This window comes from Watersipora subatra, chromosome 3 (genome assembly GCF_963576615.1).
Source record: "Watersipora subatra chromosome 3, tzWatSuba1.1, whole genome shotgun sequence".
Classification (NCBI taxonomy): domain Eukaryota; kingdom Metazoa; phylum Bryozoa; class Gymnolaemata; order Cheilostomatida; family Watersiporidae; genus Watersipora; species Watersipora subatra.
In genome coordinates this window covers 9,702,369-9,729,918 of record NC_088710.1, presented here as the reverse complement: position 1 = coordinate 9,729,918, position 27,550 = coordinate 9,702,369, and the positions used below count along the sequence as shown (strand labels likewise).

Genomic DNA, 27,550 nt, shown 5'->3' with positions numbered 1-27,550 from the left:
TTTCATTTTTACCTATTGAAGTCTGATAGATGTTGACAAGCATTGCATTTTGTTTTATAACCAACAAATAAGTTTACCAGTCAATATAAATTTACTAGTCAGTCAGAAGATGAGCAAGCTGTGGAAGGGGCAGGTAATTTTTTGTATACGGTAAATGCTTCTGAACTGCTGAGTGCAACTAATAAAAACCAATTGGAGTTGTTAGCTCACGCAACTGCAGTAATATGCCAAAACTTACACAATACACAAATAGCAAGACTGATTTGTTGTGAAATACTTAACAGATGGAACCAGACCTGCCAACCCTGAAGTGGGGAAAGAAGTGAGAGTCTATTTTGGAGCAATGAAAACGCAAGGATTTGATAAGTGGAGTAAATTTTCATAGCATATAAAAACACCACAGCAAAAGATAATATAATTCCATATGGAAACCACACGCCGTGGAGGTTATTGATAGATGAGAATGCCGCAAATATGTTTATACATAGTTGTTTATTAGTAGTAAGTATATGATTACTACTTGAAGATTGGGGCAAAAAACAGGTTTGCTAGGGTAAAGGAGGCAATTGCGTGACACGGGCGTGAGATGCATGAGGCATGGGGCAATTGCGTGAGTCTCACGCCCAATGCGTGAGAGTTGGCAAGGTATAGATGGAACAACTACAGTTACGTCACCTCGAAACATCTAGGTTGAGCCATTACATTCCACTCCAAAAAGGGCTGATAAAACTTTCATAATAATTTTTATTCACAAAAAGCAGTAACTATTAACGGAAATATGTAAAACAAGAGCTGTTTCACATACACAATATGCAGATTATGTCTTTACTTTACTGTGCCAACTCATATTTAAAGATTATACATATACCGTACATTCATTTTGAGTGTACCAAATGTATTTGAAACCAAAGAGCCTAAATGTCGAGAGCCCTAAGCAATCACCAAACCTACTCTTTCAATTCCAATAAACATACTATTTTTAATCAAATTACCTAGTCATATTGACAAGAGTTTGATTATTTAGTATTACCTAATTTTATATACTCAAACTTCTGACTGTTCAACTATGTACATGTATATAATTTATTTCAAGTTGAGTGAAAACAAACAAACAAAACAGTGATACTTTTTGATTGGTCCAATAACAAAAACATTCCAACATCCAATTGAATGTTGGCTATCCTGTTATATATACCAATCTAGTATTGCCCCATGTATATATAAATGTACGGGAATAGTAAATAGAAAAATATCAGCAGCGGTTGTTTTAATTATAATCCAATCTAATAAACTAGTCAACTTCAATGGTACAAATTTAGCCAACAGATTCATGTGGCTGACTATCGGACTGCGAAGGACCGTCAGCCGCATCGACCTCTTCAGGTCTCAGTTTCCGTTTCTTAACTAAACTTTGTTCCAATTCCACAGACTCGTTTATTGATTTGATAATTTCAAGAGGATCCATGCCCTGCTCCCTTTTATTGGCAATAGTTCTGCTTCTTTCTGATTGTGCGGTCACGTGTAGGGGATACATGAGACGGAGAATGTCATGGAGGCTTGATAACGTAGTGTTCGGAAGGTCCTTTGGTCGCAGCTGAAAATAATAGCATGATATATAGCATAAGCGTAATGTGATAATATTGTCGCTATTCTTCCATGAGACGATTACTCCATAAGTTTGCGTCATCAGCTAGACGGAAACGGCAAAAACCGCAAATTAGGTGAGTTTTTTTTACGCGCAAATTTTTACCGAATGTTTCACGCTTGCGAAGGATGGAAATGGAGCAGGAGAATGATGTACAAAAAATCCCGCACAAGATATTCCATTTTAAGCATTTTCCACACTTCAGTCATTCTTATTTCGATTTCAGCAGTTCCGAATGCACCGCTATGACTTCTGGCTTAGAAATCATTTTCTTTTTCAACAAAGCAATGGTGTTAACCCGCATCATGCAAATGTCCATTGATACACACATCGCGCGGTAACTAAATGTGCGCACAACTCCAAACCCGCATCATCACCGTCATGGAAACCGAGTAATTATGAGTCAAGTTATTCTAAAGTTGAAGTGAACAGGCTATCTGAAAACTAGCCGTTCTGACATAAATAACTCGAGATTTTACAGAGCTCCCACAACCCATATTATCTACCAAGACAAGAGGTCAGTTTACCTACGGAACAATTCACTTTGACAGAAAATGGCCGAAACTGCTATTTACTAGTTACATGTTATCACTAGTTATAACATGTGCAGTTACTGGAGTTGAGATTACCTCTAACAATACCTCTTCTTACAATAATAGCTTGTGATTCGACAGATATCTACAATGACAAGAGGTTGGGCTACCTAGATTATTACCGCCTCCTACAAGAATAGCCTTAGCTTCAAGCTAGCACTTATCTGCTGTACATACTATCATGTTGTCAAAGGCGATTCCGACATTTTCTGCCTTGTGCAGCTCTACCGAATATCCTGCCATACGGGGATGCCTTGTGCTGAAGTGAGTGAGTAGAGTGAATTTAGCCTGAGATCTTTTAGCAACATCAAGAGCTTGTGAGGTTGTACAATGAGTTTTCATCTCTGCATCCTTGATAAAAGAATCCGCGAATGTAGCCTCGTGTATCAGCAAATCAGCATGCATGGCTGAAAGAAGCGCAGTAGTGTCACAGTCTGTGTAGGGACCAACAGGAAGTAGCTATTATCTTCAAGCATTGTTGATTGGTTGCTTTATTATACTTGACAGAAAAGACAGCAATACAATAAAAAGGTGAATAAAAACCCCTAGCTTACATCCATTCATGGTTAGCACAAATACTAGTAACTTGCATATGACTATCTATCTGAATAAGGTACCTGCTTCAACTAGTCGGTCACAAGGCATTGTATCTCCTGAATAAACCAGCTTATAGTCCGAGTGCCTGATGCAAATGCCAAAGCTTTGTAGGCCATACGCATGCTGCACCTGCCAAATGAGAACAAACCTCAAAGTTTTCACACAAAACTAGAATTCTGTCACTTAGCACAATTGGTTGCTTAAGAGCATTTGCATTAACAAGCTGTCAAGCGTCGGCTGCGTTTTGCAGTGACTGATAATTCTGTAGATTACTTTTTTATAGTTTTAGCCAATAGCCAATAAAAACCAGAGATAATTGAAAGAACTTATATTATACTAACGCTGTGCTGTTTTGGATGACCAACAAGCATCGGTGTATGATCTTAGTCCTCTTTTAAAAGCTCAAAAATACTTTTCTTTAGCAAAACCATACTGAAACAGCCAACTCTATAAAATTTGACAAAACGATTTTGCAAATAGTGTCTTCTTTGCTGCTAGAAAAGATGTTTTTAGAAGATTCTGTCTCAACGCACAGTCAGAAAGAGCCACACCTACAATAAACATACCCGAACTGTCTCAAGAGACGCGACCTGAATATCTGCAAATGTCTGTTTCAACTCAACATTAGACAATTTATAACTTTCTATGACTTGGCTGTCCTTGCAGAGCTGATCACATCCCAACATTCTAAAAGAAAGAGATGAATCAGTGAGTGATACACTACCTTTCTGAATTCAAGTCCAATAGTAAAACAATAAAATATTAATTTTTTGTTTCCGATTTGTTTAAGATTTCCGTGAATGTAGATGGTTTATCTGTAAAGGCTTTAATCTTTACCCAGTTTTTTCTCAATATCTGATTAATGGAAAGGGTTTTTGACGTATCAAGAATCTCAAGAGACATTTTATGCGCCTCAAGGCGTGTTACACAAGCCCATTGATTTTGTCAAAAACTTGAAAGTTGTTAAAATTTTCAATTAAAAAAAATTTAATCTTTAAAAAACGAAATAAAAATTGCATAAAAATGATGGTGACCAACCAAGTTACACCAAAGATCCAGTGTGTTATATATTTACTATTGATATTGAACAAAAGACTTCATTATAAAACAGTCTGCGATAACAGTGCATAAAAGTCAGTGCATCGGTTTAAAAAATTACTATCAGCAGGCCAATATGTGTGGGGATAAAGACGGCGGTAACACGAAACACACTCTGCTATCGGCGTTTTTCACTAAGTGAACACTCCAACTCAGCGCTGTTAGGTGATAGGAGATTATGACACAGTCAGTGTGACCCATGAATTGTTTGCATAATGGAGGTTTGAAAATAATGTAGTGAATGACTCACTAAACTGCCATGTAGCGGAAACGCGTAACCTTTTCAGTTTCCAACTTGCACCCATGTAATTTCACACATTTATCTAAGGATGAACTTGCAGTTTTTTTTAGATTTAGTCAGAAAGTATCAATATTTTTCTATCATTTGCGATTGTTTTTGATGTTTAAGGTGATCTGACCGCCAGAATGTTTTCAGATTAAAAGTGATAAAACTTGATCGCGATTAAAATGCTCAGATCAATCGAAAGTGCGATTATGACGTCTGTAATTGCAAAGAGACCAATAGAGTAGAGACGCGTAACACTTCAACTTGAACACAATACCTGATATCAACTATAACAACGATAGCTACTAGTGATGTCATTTTGTATGTATATTTTTTCTGAGCATTTTAACTGTGATTGAGCTTTATTAGTTTTAATTTTGAAACATCCTGGCAGTCAGACCACCTCAAACACCAAAAACAATCACAAATGATAAAAAATACAGATACTTCCTGATAAAATAAACTAAACTTTTGTGCAAGTTCATCTTGGAATAGATTAGTGATATTACAAGGGGTGCACCCCCAGAAGCCATGCCTTAGCCACCCACCTTACGTTGTCCATGCAGTTGTCAAAGTTTCGCCCAAGGTGCTGACACCATTTACGAAGTTTCCCTGGCAAAATGATGTGGAGTTGTGGAGGGGGCGACTCATAAGCAGCCTTACGCGCACACAGCACGGCCAGTAAGCCCTGCAAACATTGGTAGATTAAATAGTCACAGAGGTGCAACCTGCACACACTGCTGAGCTCATCATATGTTATCCCACTGTGACTTCCACTACCTATTATGGACTATCTCTTCTGGAATTTTCAATAGTATATTAAGAAACCTCATGTACTGGATAATAAGTTAACAGTGCCATTTATATTCATTCATGTACATTGTATTAACATATATACAGTCAAAGATACAAGATTAATTCATTCTGAGCTATTCATATGTTAAATCCATTGCATATCGGAAAAAATATTCTTATAGTTTACCCATTTTATAATTTTATACCCTAGGACACTTTTATTTCGCTAGTATTTAGTTTTGTGAGTAGCATACAGAGTAAAATTTCGCTGCCATTTAATTTCGCAGCTCTGATGAGTGCGAAAATATAGTGATGTGAAAATAAATGCAGTTGAACAAACATAACTAGATTCCTCAGGTTCAGTTCACTGGTAAGGAAAAATTCTTAAATTTGGGACTAGTTTGTAATTGTGAACCGCAGGTAGAATTGCGTGGGCGATATCGATTATGCAATTCGATCGCTTGCTGCCATTTGTTTCTTGGACTATCAATAAACAATGCTATTTAATTTCAGGTTTTCACTCGTTCGTTATGATAGTTTAGTTTCATTCATGAAATTTTCGCGAGAGAATGACTCCGCGAAAACGCGAAAGTTAGATGAGGTGAATACATAAGTGTCCTATAGTAGAGCAGGAGGGCATCGAAAAGCTGTCAAAAAGTGATTTATTCCTTTTGAAGGTGGGCTATGTAATAAGAGTGGCACATAGATCAGAATTTTGAGCTGATTTCAAATATCTAGTTTCTACACCTCTCAGATTGTTCATTTTTGAGCAATATAATTAATATATTATCTTAATTAAATAAATGGCTGTAGTGTTTTATGTGCTTCTACCAACAATGTGATAATGAAATATGCAATAAATACTAAATAATTAGCAATAACCTGAGTTGGAAACAATTCTGATAACACTAAAATATTTATTATTCAAATATTAGAATAATATTATAATTGTATTATATAATATTATGTGTTCTCAGTTTGGTTGGTTGATATTGTAGCACCTTTAAAGTTTGTCCTTGTTATTCTGCAACTCCTATATCATTACAGATCTGCAAAACAAAATGAAAGGTATTTTTTAAGACTTAGACCATGTGTATATAATATGTTAGTATACATATATTCATCATTAATGCTTATTAGGTTGAACCGTATACTTTATTATGCAAGTGAAATCGCAATTAGTCTGTCTTTCATACGGTATGACACATACGTATTCTAATCAAACATGAAGCACACCTCTGGTTACAATACCACTCAAATACTAACCTTCTAATTCACTTTCATCTCCATCCTTTTTATTTCTATTGCTACAGTAGCTGCATCTGCACATGTCCGTACATTTGAGATCTGTATTGTTGCACTGACAGCGACGAGACTGGCACCCAGTTTTGCATCGACATGAAATGTTATGAGCACATCAGGAGGTGCTGGTTGTTGTGTCATCCATCTAGCTTTAAGCTCCACCTTCCATAAACCATACATGTTGTAGGGGGATGGGGCATAGATGATGATTTGCTTGGCTCTTCTCCATATTGCGGCCTGATAGGCAGCTCTAGATATATGGAGATTTAACTCATCTAGTGTGGGTGGTAGGTTTGATTGTGATATGCAAGACAGTTAGCAGAAGATCTTATACCATGCTTCATTGATGGAATTTGTCTCTTCACCATATAATCTGCATATGAATGTTTCAATAGATTCTCTTATTGCATCATCAACTTCAAAATCTGTTCCTAATGATTTCAGTGTGTTACAGAATTCAGGATTGTTCTTTAGCAGCTTGAAGAAAATTATCTTCCCTTTGGAATAGAATGCGCTTACATTGTCGTATCTACGTAGAGCATTGAGCCCGAGCAGTGATTTCCATCGTTCGAGTGTGAGGACGGTAGACAGACAGCCCATGGTTAAATATCTCAACCGCTCCTTACCACAGCGGTAAATGAGTTTCTGTGATGGCAGCTCATCCGCTAGAGGTAGACAGCTTAGGAAAACATCTGTGTGCTGGCACTTGACTAGAACTTTTGAGCTGGGTTTGTCTTCCATTATTTGGCGATATGTGATAACATGCGTGTATCTGCCTCCTCGTGGCCTGAAGCCAAACTATCTATTTGGCTTACAGCAATTGATCTATCAAGTTCATAGCTGATCATGTGGCATTCTTGAGAAAAAGTTGTTACAAGATCAAGTTTCTGTTTCACAGTTGACTTGCTCATGTATCCTTCAAAGATTTCACTAAGGCATTTTTGTTTGATCCGTCTGCTAAAAGTTTAGACCATTTTGGCACTGATTAGTTCAGACTAAACACAGCAACCTTCTGCCTTCCTTTCACACTTCTACGACTTCTCTCACCTCCATTAATGCTGATATCAGGGTATGTGTCACAAACAAAATCCACACGACATGTATGATACACGCTTGCAATACTAACTATCTGTTGCAAAAGCTGACTTGCAACCATGCCAAAAGTTGGAGGAGCTTTCAGGGTATGAATTTCACCCATAGCAACAACCACAACAGCATCAAAGACTGGTAGCTGATCCTGGTTAACATAGATTGATGGTTGATCATCAGCATCTTTCCCAACAGCAGCCATCAGAGCCGACTTGGCAGTCTTCAATATAGAGCCATCATAGTTAGCCAGGGACCAGCAGATGTTGCCAAGAGAGAATGACAACACTTTTCTCAAATCCAAGTTACGCTGTTGGCTGATCACTAACAAATTTTCAAACAGTCTGTGCGAACACTCTAAGACTTTTTCTTTTGATTTTTTCTTAGCTGATGGTAATGTGGTGAAGGTTTTGAGATTGTTTGACTTGATGGATGCATTGAAATCAATCTCTTGGTTGCTTAATCTCTTCTGGACAAACTCTGAAAGCTGTTTCTCTCCTATCACATTTGACATTTCAAGATCCTGCTTCTTTACTATGGAGGCTTTTGCACCACTGGTAATATGTACTATATGTAGCTTGGTGGTTTGAAACACAAACGGATTCTTGCTGTTATGAGTCTTTCATGACTTCCCTCACTTTCTCATCAGCCTTCCATGCCTTTTCACGCATCTCATAAGTTGCTGTATCCGAATCACCAAGCACTAGCATCTTCTTCATGTCTGTATGTACAGCAGTTTGTTTCGGGAGAGATAGAGTCCAGTGCTGAGAGGCCGATGACTGACTACCTGGTAAACCCTATGATTCCACCGTGAGACTTTGAGTCTATTCTAACTGTTTGCTCAATAGATTGATCACAAGCAATAGAGCTGAATGGACAGTGATGTCGTGATTGATAAGTAAAATACCCCTTCTTCATAAGAGCCTCATACACCTTGCTATGCGATACTTTCAGATTAGTCATCTCAGCATAGTACAGCGTGCCATATTTAGCGTACAATGGTCATATGTGGTGTAATCATATGCAAAAAACCAAGGAAGGATCATACATGTAATTTATCTAGATACATTTATGTCCAAATTGTAGGCTATAACACGTCATGTAAACTGCAAAGAGTTAGTTTTGCTGCTCCCAAAAAGTGCAGACAAAAATGAAAATGTTTTCTTTTTCTCCCACCAAAGTACCATCATCATGGAGTAATCATCATGAATTTATAAAGTTATAAATATGTAGTCTCACCTCTTCTGATGTATCACATTCTTTCTGTCTCTTCTTATGTCTTTTCTCAGCTTTTTCCATAACAAGTTCGTTACAATACTTTTTATAACAGGCATATGACATAAGAAGTCTGAACTCTCATCAAAGTTCTCAATGCTTAGCACTTTTTAAGAAATTTCACATGAAATACTCTTTTCTTCCAATATCAACCATCTGCTTGAATAATGTTTGGCTGTCGCATATTGAAGTTTAGTCACTCTGACTAGGGTTTCATTCACAGACTGATCAAGACAGTGAAACGAGCAGTCTTGCTGCATCCTTGGCAGGGATTAAAAAATGCTGAGAGTTGACTCACCAAATCTCAAATAAAAGCATTTATTAATTTTCGAGATTATAAAATAGTTTTCTTTGTCTGATATGTAAGGTTTTCCAAGCAAACTTGGAGTTGCACCCTCCCATTTCAAAAGTGCCTTCTAGCTCAAAAATGTGCAAACACATAGGTGTAGAAACATTATAAGTGAATTCAGCATAAATTTCTGACTATAAAACATCTTTGTATGAATAGCCCACTCTCTGAAGGAAAAGGCTGTAAGATAAGTTTATGTTCCTGCTCTACTACTAGGGTATATACAATTTAATACATAAAATAATTTTACGCATTGTTATAATTTACACAATAATACACACTATAATTTATTTATTTCATCTTTCATCTATTTATTAATTTAATACAGCTCAAAAAACTAGTTATAACTACTTTATAACGACTGTAGGTAATTACGTGTAGGATAACTCAATTGCAATATAAGAAATATATCAGATAAAATAATTAATAAAATAGTAATCAATAAGAAGAGTGTCATTTTACTTCGGTGACAAGCGAAAGCAAGTCTAGACCTATTGATAGATAAGTTCAGACGCAGATGTGGTGACAGAGATCTACTGTATTACACACTCTAAATTGCACTAGGTGAAGTTTCAACTAAGTTTTCTAGCTAACAGTTTTCACTCTTTATAAATTTTGCTGTGTTCGGTCTTTTTCATTTGCATCAGTTTTTTCACTTCCACTTACAAAACTAGATGCTTCAAGAGACCTTGAACATTGCATGCTGGGAACTGTGGAGCAGAATACTTGCAGGGCTTTTCGTAGCATATTGAAAATTGGCAAGTAATGGATAACCAGTAAATGTAAATATATTATTGTGGCAAACTGGCCAATGATAGTTGAGGATGTGTGACCAGCAAAGATAGGACTAGAATTGTTGGACAAATGAGAACTACATAAACAATGAGGACAAAGAATAAAGGCCAAGGTCACACCAATGTCAAACATTGAAAGGGAAATACTAAAAAGGACTGAGTCATATGCACTAAATAGAATTAAGTGATGGAATTAAGTAATGGAATTGACAAGTTATTGACGAGACCAGCGAGCAGAAAAAAGTCGACAAAGAAACTGCTAACAGCTAATTACTTCCTACACTGATTAAGGACATCTACACTGACTAAGTGGTACATAGGCTAAATGTGTTAAATCAGAATTACTTCCTGGTACATAGGCTAAGATTACTAAGCAAAACATATCCTGTGGTACAAAGGTTATGACAGGCATTTTTGACATATCCCCTGATACACAGGCCCAAAGTTTTAGGTTAAAAATATCCAGATTTAAAAAATTTTTCTATTGCAGTAACCTGAAAGACGATGAGAGTCAAATATTGGTACATAAGCTAGGAATGTGAGTTACTGTGGAAAAGAGACAAATATTGGTACATAAGCTAGGAATGTGAGTGTAGCCATTTCCTGTGGTATCCAAAATAAAAGAGCTAAGTAGATAAGATGTACCCCATGATGGTCAGCATGCCCGTGAGATATAAATATCTGCTTCAAATTCCTCAGAATATGCTCCGAGCGGTCCCGGCCATAGAGTGACGTCAGCTGACTTAGGACGCCGTAGCCGCAGTCGAGGAGTGCAAAGTTGTCCTTGCTGCAATTATATATTTAGAGAGTTACACCTAACCTATTAACAGAACTGAACTTTTTGCAGGTATGTAGAATTTAGCAGTAACTTTGAAACATTTAGAAATAAATTTTAAACTTGCGTCTTTTTGCAAAGAACGCAACTGTTTTAAGGCTGTTGTAAGACCAATAATAGGATGGTAGAAGACACCAATATCTAGATAATACCCTAGGGCACTTATGTATTCGCTTCATCTAACTTTCGCGTTTTCGCGGAGTCATGCTCTCGCGAAGATTTCATGAATGAAACTAAACTATCATAACAGACGGGCGAAAACGCGAAATTAAATAGCTTTGGTCATTGATAGTCCAAGAAACAAATGGCAGCAAGCGATGAAATTGCATAATCAATATCGCCCACACAATTCTACCTGTGGTTTACAATTACAAACTAGTCCCAAATTTAAGAATTTTTTCTTACCAGTGAACTGGATCTGAGGAATCTAGTTATGTTTGTTCAACTGCATTTATTTTCACATCACTATATTTTCGCACTCATCAGAGCTGCGAAATTAAATTGCAGCAAAATTTTACTTTGTATACTACTCACGAAACTAAATACTAGCGAAATATAAGTTTCCTAGGGTAGATTAATAGGATTACAAAAACCATTTTTTATCTGAATAGTAGCAGACAAACATATTGCATAAAACTGATGATGATAGACAATTAGCTATAACCCAGATACTATTTCAAGGTCAACTCATGAAGAATATAAATATTTCAATAATTAAGATTACTGCAGGCCATAGCCAACAGCCTTGATATAAAAACCCATGCAATACTTGAAGACATATACTACGGTGTACATTTTATGAACAGAGAACAAAACTGACAACTGCAAACAGGTGTCTGACCTGAGCTCCACCAAAATACCAGCAGTATTCCTCGTTCTTGAAGACATGGCAGCTCCCGTGCCAAGCATCGTCACTATAGGGTAGTCTCTAGCATTGTTATCCGTGTATGTCTGGCGACTAGCTATAGCCGCTAATACCTCCTCCCGTTGAGAGTCTGAGAAGTACTCTAAGCCAGACTCTACAGTCGACTTGTGTCGACAATACCTAAAGCACATAGTACGACACCATGGCGACTTTCTACCAAAGGATATGATCTATTGTCGACATACAAAGGAAGCATGCTCTCCTTGAACTTGCAACAAAATTTACAGTACTGTTATTTGGTATCAAAAGTTTCACCATGTACGCAAACCATACAAAGTAACCAAAATATCATAATCATACATGAACCAGAAGTACAGAAAAAAAGAGTGAAACTACACAGCAGAGTTTACTCGGGTGTAGGATCAGGTGGGGAAACAACCCCCCAAATTATCTCTGTCTTGAAAATGTTAAGCTTTCTACATCTAAACTTATCTAAACATCAGACTAGATGACAATTGATCTTTACACAAGCAATACAATTGCCTACCTACCTGGTTACCATTTGTCCCTTAACCAAGTTGTACTGGAGACCAGGCCTAGCAATATACACACCACCATCTCTTTCAATCTACAGAAAGGTTAATATAAACTCTTTATCATAAGCCCTGAATGATCAAAAGTCATTAAAATCAAACAGATGTCTCACCAACCTCTGGACTGGAGTCTCCTTGTTCCTGACTATCTGTACCATCCACCACTTCAGTCTGCGTTTTTTCTGTTACTGATTTTCCTGCAGAGATATCTGGCTTGGGATATAGATGAGGAAACATATTTGGTTCTATGAGATTCAAGTGCACCTGCAACACCAGGAAGTAGAGATATCTAATCAAGGCAACAAAACTCTTCATCATAAAGATTGAAAAGTATAAAACACACACCTGCTGATCCCAAGCATAGTTCAAGTTCACGACCTCTTTCGATTCGAGCAGCATTATCTGTACGGTGCTGGAAGGAAAGAGAGACACAAACTCCTGATACTTGGGGTGATGAATCACGTGGTCAGGGCTCATGTGGATAATGAGGTCCACAAACTACAACAGACACCTCTGCAGCATACTGTGTGTAGACATATGTATAACACTTTATTGTCAATCATCAACAAAATGATGTTTTTCATTACATGCCAAAAAAAATGAAAAGACAAAAATCAGGAATTATTGAACAAAAGTGTTTTAAAAGATGGTAATCTAATAGTATTGTGAAGGAGTCAGGATAGTGAATAATAGGTTGTAGTAACAAACAGTTATTAAGCTGAAACATATGATGGTGTCATGAAATAGAAAATTATGTTTGTCATGTGTAAAAAAATAAATACAAATATTCCGGGCATAAATTCAGCTACTATTAAAGCAGACAACTCCATGATGCCGCATACCAACACTAGAGGCTATCAAGTTACCAATAGTTGCTATTAAATTGCTATTCACTCAGTTGAACTTTACCTTTTAAAAAGCTTACACAGATAAATATTGTGTCTCAGTAAATTAAGGTGTTTCCTCTGACCGGCTGCATTTTTCGTTTTTAAAAATCTACCAGTCACACATGGTTTCTGCGGCAAAAAAGCTGTCATTTGTGTTTTAGAGATTGCTACCAGTATCATAGATTCTAACTCTTTACTATAATAGTAGCCATGTCAGTCCATGTGTGTGAAGTTATGGTTGGAGGTAAAGACAAAAAATTGCACCATATGGGGATCCGCCCTGAACTACCCCTTCGCTATTCTTTCATCTTAAACTCAGAATCATTGTGCACACACTTATTCTCTGTGCTTTATTGATACACTTGACGTTCTTTCGCAGCACACCGAACTGCCAGACTACTAGGTCTAATGAAAATGACTCCAAAGGCCAACTAGTCTCCGAGTTAATTTAAGCCACAAAAGCCAGGATTGCAAAATTTATGAGCGACGTTTAGCTAAAGATGTAATCTGGAAAAAATGAAATTAGTGCAACAAGGCTACTTAACCAACACTCAACAAGAGAACAGTTGATTGGTTAAATGTAGTTGACCATTATTGCATAACTATAGCTTTCTCTGTTTTTTGGATAAAAATGTTGTAAATGGGCAGACAACACTCATTCGAACCAAGATAAAATACTTCAGAATTTCAAGATTCTTTTAATGATGTTTGCACAGGTAAAAACATTGAAGCTGTTTTATAGATATTTTGAATTAATAGTGCTAAGGGAGATATATATATATATATATATATAATAAATACATAATATATTATATAATAGTAACTTTTTCATGGTTAGATTTATAAAAAAGCAAATTAAAGGTTTGCCTCTTCTGTGCTACTCTGCAAGCAATACGCTGTTGAAATACTGATGATTACGCATTTTAGTATCCGATGAAGCAATACTTCATATGATGACATATATAATGACAAACATGACAGATTATGTTTCCATATTTTTAGGGCAGCTAAAATAAGCAACTTTACATTAACCGCTTTTGAAATATGTAAAAAACTTAAAAAAATATAACTTGGCTCATAAAAAACTTGTCGATACGAAAATCACTTTTGATAAAAGTAAACTTGTCTCCTCACGAATGAATTGTGTCGAACCATTTTGAACCAGTCACACAGTCTTCAAAAGAGACTAAGAAAAACTGATTTTAATGATTTGAAGAGCTTGAGATGAACCGACACTAAATGTGCATAAAACAAAATCTATAGCTCCTCTAAGGCGCAGAGAACTTAAAATACTATTAATCTTTGGGAGACTATAGCATTTCTCGATTCCATTCACGTACCCAAAATAATCTAATAAAAATGTCAATGACACCGTTCAGATACTATGAAAACAATAATTCATCCATTCATGAATATTTTAATAGACTCCAAAAGGGTAAACGAATAATATCAGCTGACATGAATTTCCAGCCTGTTGTTGATTATTACCATCGCTGTAGCTATAAGTATCTCATTTCACCCACTGCTACAGAAACACAACCGGAATGTCAACAGATATCCCTCTCCTTATGCCAGGGAAGCGTTTACATTATTAATTTCATCGCGTGAAATTTTTGTTTCCTGCAAACTTTCATCATTTCAACCACATATTTTGTGACTACGCCGAACAATTTCTTTCATATATTAGATTTTCACAAACAACAAAATTCTAATATAGACTTGAATAGCCCCCATTTTTATGTATCGAATACTTCTGCACCGAATTGCTAATATCGTAATCACGTTAAGCTTGATAAATCCACTAGCACCACAATAATATCAACATGACAAGTGTTTGGATAGTACCTGAACCTATTTCCATGACAAACCTAGGGGTACACATGGAATCCAAAAGCGTCCCTTACAACATAATGAGTATTTTTAATATTGATAGCAAAAAGGGTACATACACTGTCGCCTTCGCTTATCTTACTGAGTCGGTCTCTGTGCTCTGACAGGCCTGGCAGGTGGTTGACCGATGGACAATCTATGACTACAACAAATGAGCTTCAACTTATCCGGGTAATCAATTCTTCCTAAACCTCATAATTAGGCACAAAACAGATTCATTATGCTTATAATCTGGAGATGCAAGTGTTGGTTTTTAAACTGATGTTTGTTCCTATACTTTTGCATCAATCGAGCATGACGAGATGATTATGCTAGCAATAACAGAATAAAAACTAGCTGTAAAACACTAGATTATATACAAGCAACTAAACTGATATAGTGGCAACTAAGAAAAACATGTTTTAGTTAGTAAACTGCATTTATTTTAAAGATGGGTGAAACAAGGTGCAGTGTTGACAAAAGAGAGGATGAACAGAACTTAGTTAGACAGTGATGGATATATAAAGGAATGCTAACTTACACTAGGCAATCTTCAAATTAAAATAACTATATATTTTTGTGATTCAAATTTGATATTTTTAAAATTCATATTAAATTATCACATCCTGTTTCTCCATTTGCACTTGTTTCAGGTTTCCTGTTTTTCACATCACTTTTACTAAAATTCTCTTGGTAACTACTAGATGGCTTTGTAGATTTTTTAAAGAATTGATCCTAAAATGTTAGATTTTGTTTTTCTAACTGATTTAATGCTACGGCAAGTGTTGCCTTATGTCACTACTAGCACTCGTCTAGGCCTTCTTGAGATCCATAATTTTAACCCTATAAATGTTCGAGCTTATGAAACAGAGTAATATTACTTGAACACAGTAAAACCAAACGATGTAAAATACAACTGCCCCTATATATCTACTGATGAAAAAAACTGTGATTTTTGTGAGACAATTCGGATGTCATATGCTGGAAATGACTTCAGAAGTTGAGTTAAATACTTAAAAAAAAGTTTATAGTAAAATAATTCATATATCAAGTTGAAGGTTAACAAGATGTCAATTAGTCTAGTAATATTCAGAACTCATAGAAGAGGCTGAGTAAAAATCCGGGATTTTAAAAAATAGCAACTGTATAGTAAATTAAATTATTCTAAAAGCCATTGATTTTAACCTAAAATGAAACTGCGTATTTCCACAAATCAAGAACATCAGTTGCAATGATGCAGTCTTTAAAGAGTTATGCAGGTATACAAGTTGTGCTCCCTTACCCAAAGCACTCTGGCTTTTCCTCTGCTCGTCAAGAACCATATCTGCTGTAATTGTCTTCCCACTGACTTCTACAGACCCATTAGTATCTATCAATTGCTTCAACCAAGGACCACTAAAGAGAAAAAGAAAGGGGAGTAATTCAACGAGTCATGTTTTCACATGTTTTTATCTTTTCACAGACTTGAGCTACTTTTTTTGGGAATGGCCTTGACATTCTTATTTTTGTAGCTAGAATTGGTTGCATTCCTCATCCAGACACATCCTAATGTTCAAAACATCATTTATAGGCACATTTATAAAAATTACTGGAGTGAATCAGAAGATCTCTAGCACCACTTTGATTTAATCATTATTATTGTACAGTCTTTCTTCATTAATGAAAAAAATATGACTATCATCATTCAACAGCTGTAGTAGTTGCCGACCAAACAAGAACAAGAACACATAACCACATGATCTAATATTCCATTTTTGCTAATCAGTAATTGGCTGACACGGACAATGAAATATTAAGACTGCAAGTTGGTAAGCAACTCATCGTTTGTGCCTCCAAGACTCAACAATTAATGCAGGACTACGAAAAACAAAACAATGTGGTATTGAAAAGTGACCATCCAAGATAATAGATTAGACAATTCACTTTGATATACCATAAATGACTAGAGTCGAAAGGAAAATAAGCTGCACAATCTCACAAACAGAAAAAGGAGTGCTTAGTTTGTATGACAGAAAATTTAGACAAGGGAAGACAACTCACGGCTTAACACAGTATTTCATCAAATTTTTTGTATTCACTTTCCTCTTGGGAGCTGGGAACTAAAAGAATTATTAATAACATACAAGACTTGATAGTTAACATGACAGCCTCACACACAAACCATCAATGACAAATTTATCAGCGAGAGAACCCTATTGAAAGAAAACACAACAGAACAACAGACCTGCAAACAATACTGGTATGTTCTATTTTCAGTAGAGTGTAAATAACATTCGTCAGAAATCTATCTAGTCATGAAAAGCTTTGGACTTATTTTATTTATATATTGAACTCATATTCAGAATATCTGTTCTAGAATTTGTCTCGCCTGACTGATTTTCAACCACATGACAAATATTACGGACACTAATTGGTTTACTGATACAGTAAACACTCCTGAAACGTAAACGGTCCACTCTATGTTACGTTATAGGAATTTTACACTATACGAAGCGTAAAATACATGTAAATTGCCTAATCAGTTCCAAGGGCTCCCAAACTCACCCCAATGGCCTGCCAAAATAAAAACAGCAAGACTTGACTATTTAATTTAATGACTGTTCAGTAACTGCGATATTATTGGTTTGTATTGATAAATGTTTTCTTTTTCTTTTTCACTTTCACTCGGTTAGTGAAAGCGATCACAGTAATTTATGTTAAGGGGAGTGCATGCCTTTCATGTCGATACTTATCAATTATTGTCACTTTTTTCATAGCAAACTCTATGCTTATGTGCCTCTATGCTTAGACAAAAGCGTGTCTAAAATGAAGTTAAACAAATATAATAGATACCCTCTACTCATCATTTTACTTGGCCCTGTCAGACTGGATGTGTTGCAAAATGCATTCCTTCGGGTAATCTGACAGTTCCAGAAGAAGTCCTTGATAAGTGTAAGGACCACCCAAGGTAGCTTATAAAAAAGTAGTCCTGGCGGTGTGTTTCTCTACTAGAGAACACTACCAAGCATCGTCATGACAACATGACAACACGTCGTAACTACATGACAGAAGCCATTACTTATTTTATTAATCATCATTTACTCCCACGAGTGTGACAAGAGAAAAAACGCTACTTTTACGGCTGACTATGGAACTCTCATTGTTCAAATCAAATTGGAGAACTTGCACTGACTTGACGCTTTATGTTATATGGAATTTTTTATGTATAAGGTGCAAAAAACTTTACATAAATTTTTCAAGTTCAGTAGAATTTACGAAAAAGGAGGATTACATTGTAGGGGCAACTAGCTGTCGACTGTATTCGCAACAAGTTTGTTGAAAGATTTTCATGGCAATCAGACAGAGGCTAGATTTAGCTTGAGAAGATTTAGAAATGTCGATGATAAGCAAGTCACAACTTGGGAAACTGCACATTTGTAGATAAGAGCAGACAACTCTATGAATGAGCATTCCTGAACAAATATCATACCTAGTCAAGGCATGAACATGCACGCCAATGAATAACTTAAAGGTTGACTCGCAACAAAATTCACATTACAGTTATTTGGTATCAAAAGATTTACCATGTCTTACTCTGTTGTGTTGTAGGTGCCAAATATGTGGAAATATGATTACAAACTCTTAAAAGCTCAAAAACGAAAAGCCGCCGTAGATTGGAATCTCTTTATTTCTCTGACGCAGTCATGACAGTTTGGTTATTGTCTTGTCACGTGATGTTCTCACGTAAATTGAAAGGCCAATACAAAGCTCAATATAAAACTTTTCGTAACACTAGTTTATGACAAACACTTCAGGTTTTACCGAAGACCCCGTATCAAATATAGATGCTCGCTATTTAACAGTTTTGTTTCGGCTTGATCTAACCGTCAAGTCGCAATCTGATCATGTGACCCAATACTTCGCAAACCGTTTCTGCAGCACTTTTCGATTATTACAGGTGACCAACAGGCTCGTCATGATTATCAGACAATGATATGTACTCCTTCGAGGTAAGGTTAAAAAGTTAAATGAATTTTTACGGCAAGTTATAACATATCACTGCTAAAAGTGACAGAATTACAATGACGATAAAACAGACGCGTAAGAACAATAGAAATGGGTTTATTGAATGCGCGAAGTATATTTGTGAAAATATTTCGACGAATAAGGTTGCATGAAAGTGTAAACAGAAACCATCTCCCACAACTACGTCACATTTGAATCGTTTTGAAAAGAGAATCCAAACTATGGCGGTCTCGTGTTCGTTTTTTAGTTTTTAAGAACTTATAATCACATTCCCACATATTTTGCACCTACAACACAACCAAGTAAGACATGTTGAATTTTTTGATTTCAAACAACTGTAATGTAAATTTTATTGCAAGTCAACTTTTAATTATCTTATTAAACTTTATTATTATTATTATGACACTCACAGTCAACTTAAAGGCACACGCTGCCATCGCATCACTACTTGGGTTCGTTTGGTCAGAGAGTCTCACAGGCTCAGCTATGAGTGCACGGTCCTTGTATGATTGATTGGCTGGCTGTTGAACCAGCGACTTCACTGCGCCTTTGCCGAATGTTCTAGCTGGACAATCTATCAGACAAGCCTGCAGACAAGAAGCGATAATAGACTGAGTAACTTGGCTGATCCTCAACATGATATGCCAATAGCTTAAAACATCATCATGAAATTATGGAGCTCCCTGTTCCAGTAAATAGGTTTACTGCATAATGAGTCTGAAACAACCCAGACCTGGTAAGTGAGTCTGACAGACCATAGCATTAGTTAAAACCATAAACAGTCTTGCACAAATCATTGCAGCTTTTTAATAAATTATCAAGAATTGCCCTCTCGCCTTGCTCTCATGAAGCAGTATAAATCGAGATGGCGAAATTTAAAATACGAGAGCCAATCCAGATACTGATCAACTGATCTTGACTAAACCCCAACTAAATCTAGATTTTCAATGCTGTAGAGTTGGTATTTTTATTACAGCATTACAGAAAACTTACGCAAAATATGCAATACTCATTTGCGATTATTTATATGTATGAATAGAAGTGAATTTTCAGTATCAGAACTCATTCCATATTGTACCCAAGAGGTGGAAACTTTCAGTTTATTTGTCAGTAAAGTGGATAAGATTATATCATGATCACCAGCGAACTTGGAGAACATTTCAGATTTATTCAAGAAATATTGGCTCATACCGATCCACAATGATGCCAATACTGATATTGATACCATAATTGGGGCATCTCCAATTATACAATAAGTAAACTGCTATATTACTTAATAAATTGCATTTTGTCATTAATTAATAAAATGCACTTTGTCATTATGTATGTCCGTGTGTCCGTTAGTCTGTGTAAACCCTATGCGTTTCTACATTTTTGGCTTTATTTTATCCAAACTTCCCACACATATCCTCCGTTCCTTCCACCAGGTCACTAAAATATTTGCGTTAAAAACTCCCGCTGGTTCCTGAGAACTAGCCTATTAAACACCCACTGCAAGTTCTTTAATTAAAAGTAGGAGAAGTCTCGGGCAATGCCAAGCTTACTGTTGCTAGTAAACTCTAAATGCCGCTGTAATTTGCCTTTGGCAGTGAATTCACTTGGCAACAATAACCTGTACATGATACACCCCGCTTGGAAAACCAAGTAGGTTATATAAAAAGGTTCAACTAGCCGATAGATTAAGTAAAAATGGTAATCTGACGATTTCGCAGGTTTTTGGGTACCTTAAGTTGAATACGCATAGCAATACATTGTCAGTCTCGTAGAGGTTTTAAATTACCGTAAAACCTCTAATTGAACGCCATGGCGCTCTATTCTTCAACCCTTCCTCTACAGTAGTGGTCAATTGGCGGTGGCGTTCAAATAGAGGCTGGCATTGTATTTTTCAAATGACTTGTCGGAATCTTGGGAAGATAAATTTAGCCCTCTTACAGGCGAAGTGAATGTCGCCTATATTTTGCCCCCTCTTTCCGGTGGAACTGATATTAAACCTTTTAGATGCAATAAATCTGCTAACATACCTCCAACTGGTCAAATATCTCTTAATACGAGGGTCAGTCAATAAGTAGTGGGAATTTGGTCATAACTTTTGTTCTATTTTATTTAGCAATTTAGTATTTTCTAGACTTTTATAAATGAGAGTTCTCATCCCTTACCCAAAAAGTCATCATTTTAGTGATTCAACTATTTGATATTAATTATATTCAAAATGGCCGCCAAGCTGAAAACGTGCTCACTCATAGAGCAAAGAGCTGTTATAAGATTTTTAAGAGCTGAAGGTGTGAAAACAAGAGTCATACACAGAACAAAGAAACAACAATATGGGGAAAGCTGTATGTCACAAACAAGCTGCTATTGGTGGATTGATAAATTCAAGAATGGGCGAGAAGACAATCTCTCCTGTAAAGAAGAAGTTCAAATCCCAGAGAATGATACGGAAAGTAATGCTCACAGTATTCTGGGATAGAAAGGATCCTATAACTTGGGATTTCAAGAGCTAAGGTAACACTGTTAACTCTAAAAACTACTGTGAGCTCCTGGCTGTGGTGAAGCAAGACATAAGGAACAAGAGAAGAGGCCTCCAGAATAGAGATGTCGTGTTCCACCAGAACAATGCCCGCCCACATACTGCTGCCCGTACAGTGGCCAAAATTGAGGAACTGGGCTGGGAGGTGTTAGTATACCCTCTTTATGGTTTAGATCTAGCACCAAGCAATTTTCATATTTTTGGACCATTAAAGAACCACATGAGAGGCAAGCACTTCACTACTGATGCAGCCGTCATGGAAGCTGTGCGCGAATGGTTTAGAGCCCAACGGCCAGAATTTTATTCGACAGGAATTGAGAAACTTCCAGAAAGGTGGAACAAGTGCATAGAAAAAGAAGGGGATTATGTTGAAAAGTGAACAAAAAATTGTAGCTATATCTTATTGTAATAAAATGTTATGACAAAATTCTCACTACTTATTGACTGACCCTCGTAAATATGCATCGAGAAACCGAGAAATATCTCTACCAGTTGATATCTATTGCTTGCAATTAACCACCTTGATATTATAGCCTGTGTCCTGCTTTGTAATTTGTTCGAGCTTTCAATGTTTATTCCATTTTAAGTTTGAAGACACATTTCTGTTTTATATCTATATTTAACAATGTTGCATTGCACTCATCGATATGTTCTGGCTAAAGTTTGTAGCCAGAACTGGCTTTTTATGTGCAATAGAAGAAGAGCTGTGAGCGTCGTTCGTTATAAGCCATGTTAAGATAACTGCAAGGGTGCTATTAAACAATATGCTATAAATCTGCAAATTTTAAAGTTATATAATTATAATCGATCAAATGCTACAAACACATATATATACAAGTATTCGTGAACAAGTAACGTAAATGAACTATACTTATATTACATGCAGAAACAAAAAATGACGTTTCTAAAACAAAAATATTTGCATCGTTTGCTAGGATAGCTGTGTTCTGATTGTTGCTTTCGATGGAACGAACATCTTCTGGTTGTCCAATACCTTCCGCAATGTCTTCTCACCTCGACTCTTTTTCTGCACAGCAGAACTAGTCGATATTAGATAAGTCGATAGATTTAGAGTTGGTAGATTAGTCGATAAACAATTTTTTGGTAGAGCAATAGCTTTATGTGGTGCATTTAGCCCAAATGCAATGCGTAAAAGTTTTGCTCGACAAACGCAACCTTTAGCCTAAAACTGGTTGTCCATCTACCATTGTAAATGTAAACCATTTTTATATATACATGTACTTCGAAGTAACAATTTGCGTTAAACAAAAAACTACTATTAGCCTGGGACAGTTATTAATTATTTTTATGGTGTTGCATTTGAAGTTTTAATTAAAAAAAAACCGAAAGCTTTGGAGTTGGACAATGAGAGAATTAATTGTTATTGATGTAAACGATTCATTACTAATATGATTTTGTGGACACTTTTCTACTGATCAATTGATATCATGGGTTCGTAAAGATCAAAAATTGTCAAAGTGGTGGTCAAATGGAGGTGGCGTTCAATTAGAGGTGGCATTCAAATAAAGGTGGCGCTCATTTAGAGGTTTTACGATATATATTGTGACATTTATCCCCCTCTCATATCTACAAACATGTGACTTCCTTATCACAACGAACCCAGTTAATCACAAGAATGAATATTCAGACTGGCCCATGTCTATACGCAAGCATAAGTTTATTCTCTGGCTAAAAATACCGTGACTCATGTTGAAATATAAACTGAAAGTCAATCAAGAAAACTTCAATTCATCTACTTATTGTATAGGAAACTCTCATGCAATGTGCACAAAGCTAAGCGAGCAAGGTGGGGTACACAGTCTAATCACATCAAAGTCACCTGTCAAAGAGTTGATCGATGTCAGCGAGAAAAACGGAATCTCTTTCAACAATAGCTCGACACCACTTTTCAGCTATTAAATAAAATTTGACTATCCTGTATCCTTTATCGACAGAGAACCATAAATAAGTGTGCTTTCCACCATTCTGCTATCTTGGCACTGATTGGATAATTTATCATTGACTTTACCTCTTTGATTCTCACACAAATCAGGCTTCGCGGTTCGGTTCTCCTTAACCTCTTATGGATTTTAATATTGTATATATAATATACTACCCAAGTATGTTGTCTGTACAAGGACATGTAGGGCCTACTTCATGTATAACAATTGTGAAAGTTTTGAGAGCAATTTTCTGAAGCAATAAAAATATGGCTCATACATTAAATTCATATTTCGTGGGACTGTCTAGAACGTACCTCTGGGGAGTTTGATTACTGTATAACAAATTAGCAAGCTTCACTATAACATGAGCCCTGTCCATTCAGTTAAAAAAATGTTTAGAGGTTTTGAAAAAGGTTGCACCCGACAGGATGTAAACTTGCAACCTTCGGCTTGACACACCAGCCCGCTAACACCTGCACCAACTGACCGCCTTCTGACATTTCAGAATAATTATGCAGCAAGTTGCTCTCCGTGTGTTTTACCGGCACACTTGACGATCTCTAACAGCTCTCTGGATTGCGAGGGTACTAGTTCATAAACTGCTAACAGTGCGCAGCTAAACATACATGCATATGACTTGTGTTAAAATTACATATGAAGAGTGGGTAAGACTGACTCCCACTTTGTAACCTCACATTAGCTTCACACCATATTAGAAGTCAACAACTTGTAATATCTACATGTAATATAGACTCTGAACCAAACAATTCCCATATAGACTGCTCGCTAGCTAATAGTTCTCTTTAAAACATGTGCACTGGCTACTGCAAACAAAATAGTTCACAATTACAATATCTACCCTCATCGTGCGTACAGAATTTGGCTCACCAGCGATCCGAGGCCATGAATGTTTAGATGTGAGATGCTAGAAGGATCGGCAAGGCCCATGGAGAGCTCTAACGTACCGGCCAGGTTTTTGTAAGACATCTGAGTGACAAATATGTGCTCCAACTTGGTCCAGCTTCCACTACAGCCAACCAACTTACGAATGACCTCTTAACCTCTGCACAGTGAGCCCGATAAATGCAAAGGGGCACCAAACATTAGTATGCTTCTTTCCAGTTTTATACAGCTTTTAAAATAAATATGCTTCATTTGAATCTTTTAAATACAGCCAACCATCTACATACAAAGCTAAATTGTTCTGTTCTAGTATTTGCTTTATATGAAAATGCAGTAATACGTTAAATTTAGCATATGCAGTTACAGTCAAACTTCAACAAATGCAGTTACAGTTAAACCTCGACATATGCAGTTACAGTCAAACTTCAACATATGCAGTTACAGCCAAACCTAAACATATGCAGTTACAGTCAAACCTAAACACACGCAGTTAGTCAAACCTAAACATACGCAGTTACAGTCAAACCTAAACATATGCAGTTACAGTCAAACCTAAACATGCAGTTACAGTCAAACCTAAACATATGCAGGTACAGTGCAACCTCAACATATGCAGTTACAGTCAAACCTAAACATATGCAGTTACAGTCAAACCTCAACATATGCAGTTACAGTCAAACCTAAACATATGCAGTTACAGTCAAACCTCAACATATGCAGTTACAGTCAAACCTCAACATATGCACATAAAATACTGAAATTTGATTAATCTATCCCACAGCTCCAAAACCTCTGATAACTATAATATATATTTCAAGTAATTACAAGCAGCAACAAAACAAGCTATTATATAAAACCGTGTATAAAAATTAAATACAAAAACTAAATTAGTCAAGCAAAAATAAAGAGAAAGTTTTGTGACTGCACTTGAAAACGCTAATGGAAGTGTAGGCTTGGCAGTGGTTTGGAGGTAGAAATAGTGAGATGTGAGGCATAACTGACACTAACTTAGACTAGTTTTAAACTAACTCAGCCTATATATTTTATCACTTTTATTCTTGTTGTTTAACTCTTTAGTAAATACTAAAGAATTATAATTACACACACAATTATAACAAATACATCATATAAAACCATGTATAAAGGGTAAATATAAAAAATCATATTATATGCAAAAACTAAATCTATAAACAATCAATAAAAAGAGGTTATCATTGTTTACACTATAATATGCGAAAAGTATGCTCGGTGATATGTAGATTTGAACGTAGAGGTGGTGATAGAAATATGTAGTGTAATTTAATCGAACTTCCAAGTGGTGTTAAAACCAATTAAAATTATTTAATTTTGACTATCGTTATAACTTGGTTTTTTTTCAAAAATTTTCATCATCTTCTCCAGTTTTATTAATAAAATTTCTGTTTCCAGAAATTTGAAATTATGTTGTTCACTGAAAATTAAATTGATCGTAGGAGTGAAATATTAGCCTGAACTTTGTACCGCGTTAGCCAAATCTTATGTTGAGGCAGTTGATCTATAGTTTGACTATATATCACACTTACTTGTTGTCACCGCATTGCCTCAGAATACCATCCCCACAGTTAAACATGTACCTACAATCCACAGCAGCAATATACATGTAAGCATGGACAGCGCCTGAAAGTATGACAGCGCACATTGACCAAACATTTGCTATCTAAAACGTGATTATACTGCCAACAATGTTGGAAACAACTAACAACATCTGCACAATAAATCAACTCGATACAAAAAAATTTGACAATTATATGGTCTCAGCTGAATTTGCAGCTTTTCTGCATCATGCGTAGAAAAGGGATTTCACATAAATAACTTGTGAAGGCTTTAAAGTGCGCTATATAAAACGATATTATGCATTTTTAACCAATTCAACGACTTTACTAAAATTTATGCTAGTTAGTAGCCAAATTATAGTGAAAAAATAACACCCTAAATTAGACATATAATATAGCTTTCAAAAACTTTCACGAAATCTATATCGTAAAAACTTACGAAAGAAACTCTGTCTGCAAGATAACAGATTTACATGAATTGTTGTAGCCCGTTGAGATTACTTTAAATTGCAGTACACTGTTGGCAAGTCTTTCTCTTTTACCTTCCTTCAATCTACAAGCAAACTTCTTATGATATCTTATGCACATAACAACACCAAGTTTCATGGCATTTAAACCTATCACACTTACAGTTTTCGTTTCTTGGTTGCTGACATGTTGTTCCTTATAGCGTTGAAATGCTCGACTAATTTTTGGCGACCTGCGCTGTGGTCAAAGCTACCACTATCAGTTGCCATGCTGGATACTTTTTTACGTGAGTTAACGCACAAAATTTGGCTTACAAGTTTGAAACTTTTCCAACAAGTGCAGCGTTGGAAAATGATTGCACAGTCCATTCATAATTTTATCAGCTCGACATGTGCAATAACCGGATTTACTGCTATAGCCTTCGATCCAGGTTTATAAATCTTAATTAACAATCACGAAGCTAAAACCTGTTTCCAAAGAGGTCTACCTCTATGGTCTCGTGCAGTGTCGTATAGGGACACCATTGAACTTAAAAAACCCTAAAATGGCAATCACGTGACTTTTACATTGATAGCGATACGTAATGTATGCGCCATATTGGAAAGCTAATCATGTACTAGTTCCGTTTGTAAACAAACAGTGAAAAATGACAGAAACGTACATGTTGAATAGTTATTTTCTACCTGGGTGTTAATGAAAACTCCTCCTACACAACGTTTAAAGTGTCCTGCTAAAAGAAAATCTATTTATAACATATGGAGTAGGATATAATAAATGATAAGTAGATGTAAAATAGATTTTCGTAGACCATATTATTCATACATACTGTTGTATTACAGATGCATAAACCAAGCAAATGATATATTCAAGCAAATAACAACTGTTCCATTATATTAAAAATTATATTACATATGCATAAACCATAATGGAGAAACTTAGCACATGAAGTATTTCGATGAAAACAACACATATGCTGCCAAAACAGAAACCGTTTTCAAGATTTAAGTGATAATAGCTCATGAATGTATGATATGTATAATACAGTATCTGTAAAAGATGGAATAAACTATTGCAACAACTAAACGGAGATTAAAAACAGTTGTAATAGAGGATAATCAAAATAAGGCAAACAAGGAAATGCAGGAATTAGTGTAATCCGATGATTAAACTTAAACATACACATTACAGAAACTGTGTAAAAGGAGATTTGTATACCACTGGATATTGAGCCAAGGTACATCAG

At 36.0% G+C, this 27,550-nt stretch overlaps 1 protein-coding gene across 1 annotated transcript; it reads right to left on the bottom strand.

Annotated features, from left to right (window-relative positions):
* Positions 1-763: 763 nt before the first annotated feature.
* Positions 764-26,687, bottom strand: LOC137391265 (ribonuclease Z, mitochondrial-like). Its single transcript, XM_068077681.1, has 18 exons — positions 26,470-26,687; positions 26,279-26,392; positions 25,810-25,860; positions 24,233-24,371; positions 19,285-19,461; positions 16,910-16,968; positions 16,152-16,264; positions 14,950-15,032; positions 12,459-12,611; positions 12,231-12,377; positions 12,072-12,148; positions 11,497-11,700; positions 10,466-10,607; positions 4,768-4,907; positions 3,402-3,522; positions 2,856-2,964; positions 2,416-2,645; positions 764-1,594 (listed from the first exon to the last, which is right to left on the bottom strand). Exons 1-18 carry the CDS (start codon positions 26,673-26,675, stop codon positions 1,316-1,318), a joined length of 2,544 nt encoding a protein of 847 aa, XP_067933782.1. The 5' UTR covers positions 26,676-26,687; the 3' UTR covers positions 764-1,315.
* Positions 26,688-27,550: the final 863 nt, after the last annotated feature.

Coding starts and splice junctions, on each gene's coding strand:
- LOC137391265 (XM_068077681.1), bottom strand. CDS start 26,675: ATGGACTGTGCAATCATTTTCCAACGCTGCACTTGTTGGAAAAGTTTC. Junction 24,372..25,809: donor AGGCAATGCGGTGACAACAA/GTAAGTGTGATA, acceptor GGTTGGCTGTAG/TGGAAGCTGGACCAAGTTGG. Junction 12,612..14,949: donor AGATAAGCGAAGGCGACAGT/GTATGTACCCTT, acceptor TGTCTGTTGTAG/TTTGTGGACCTCATTATCCA.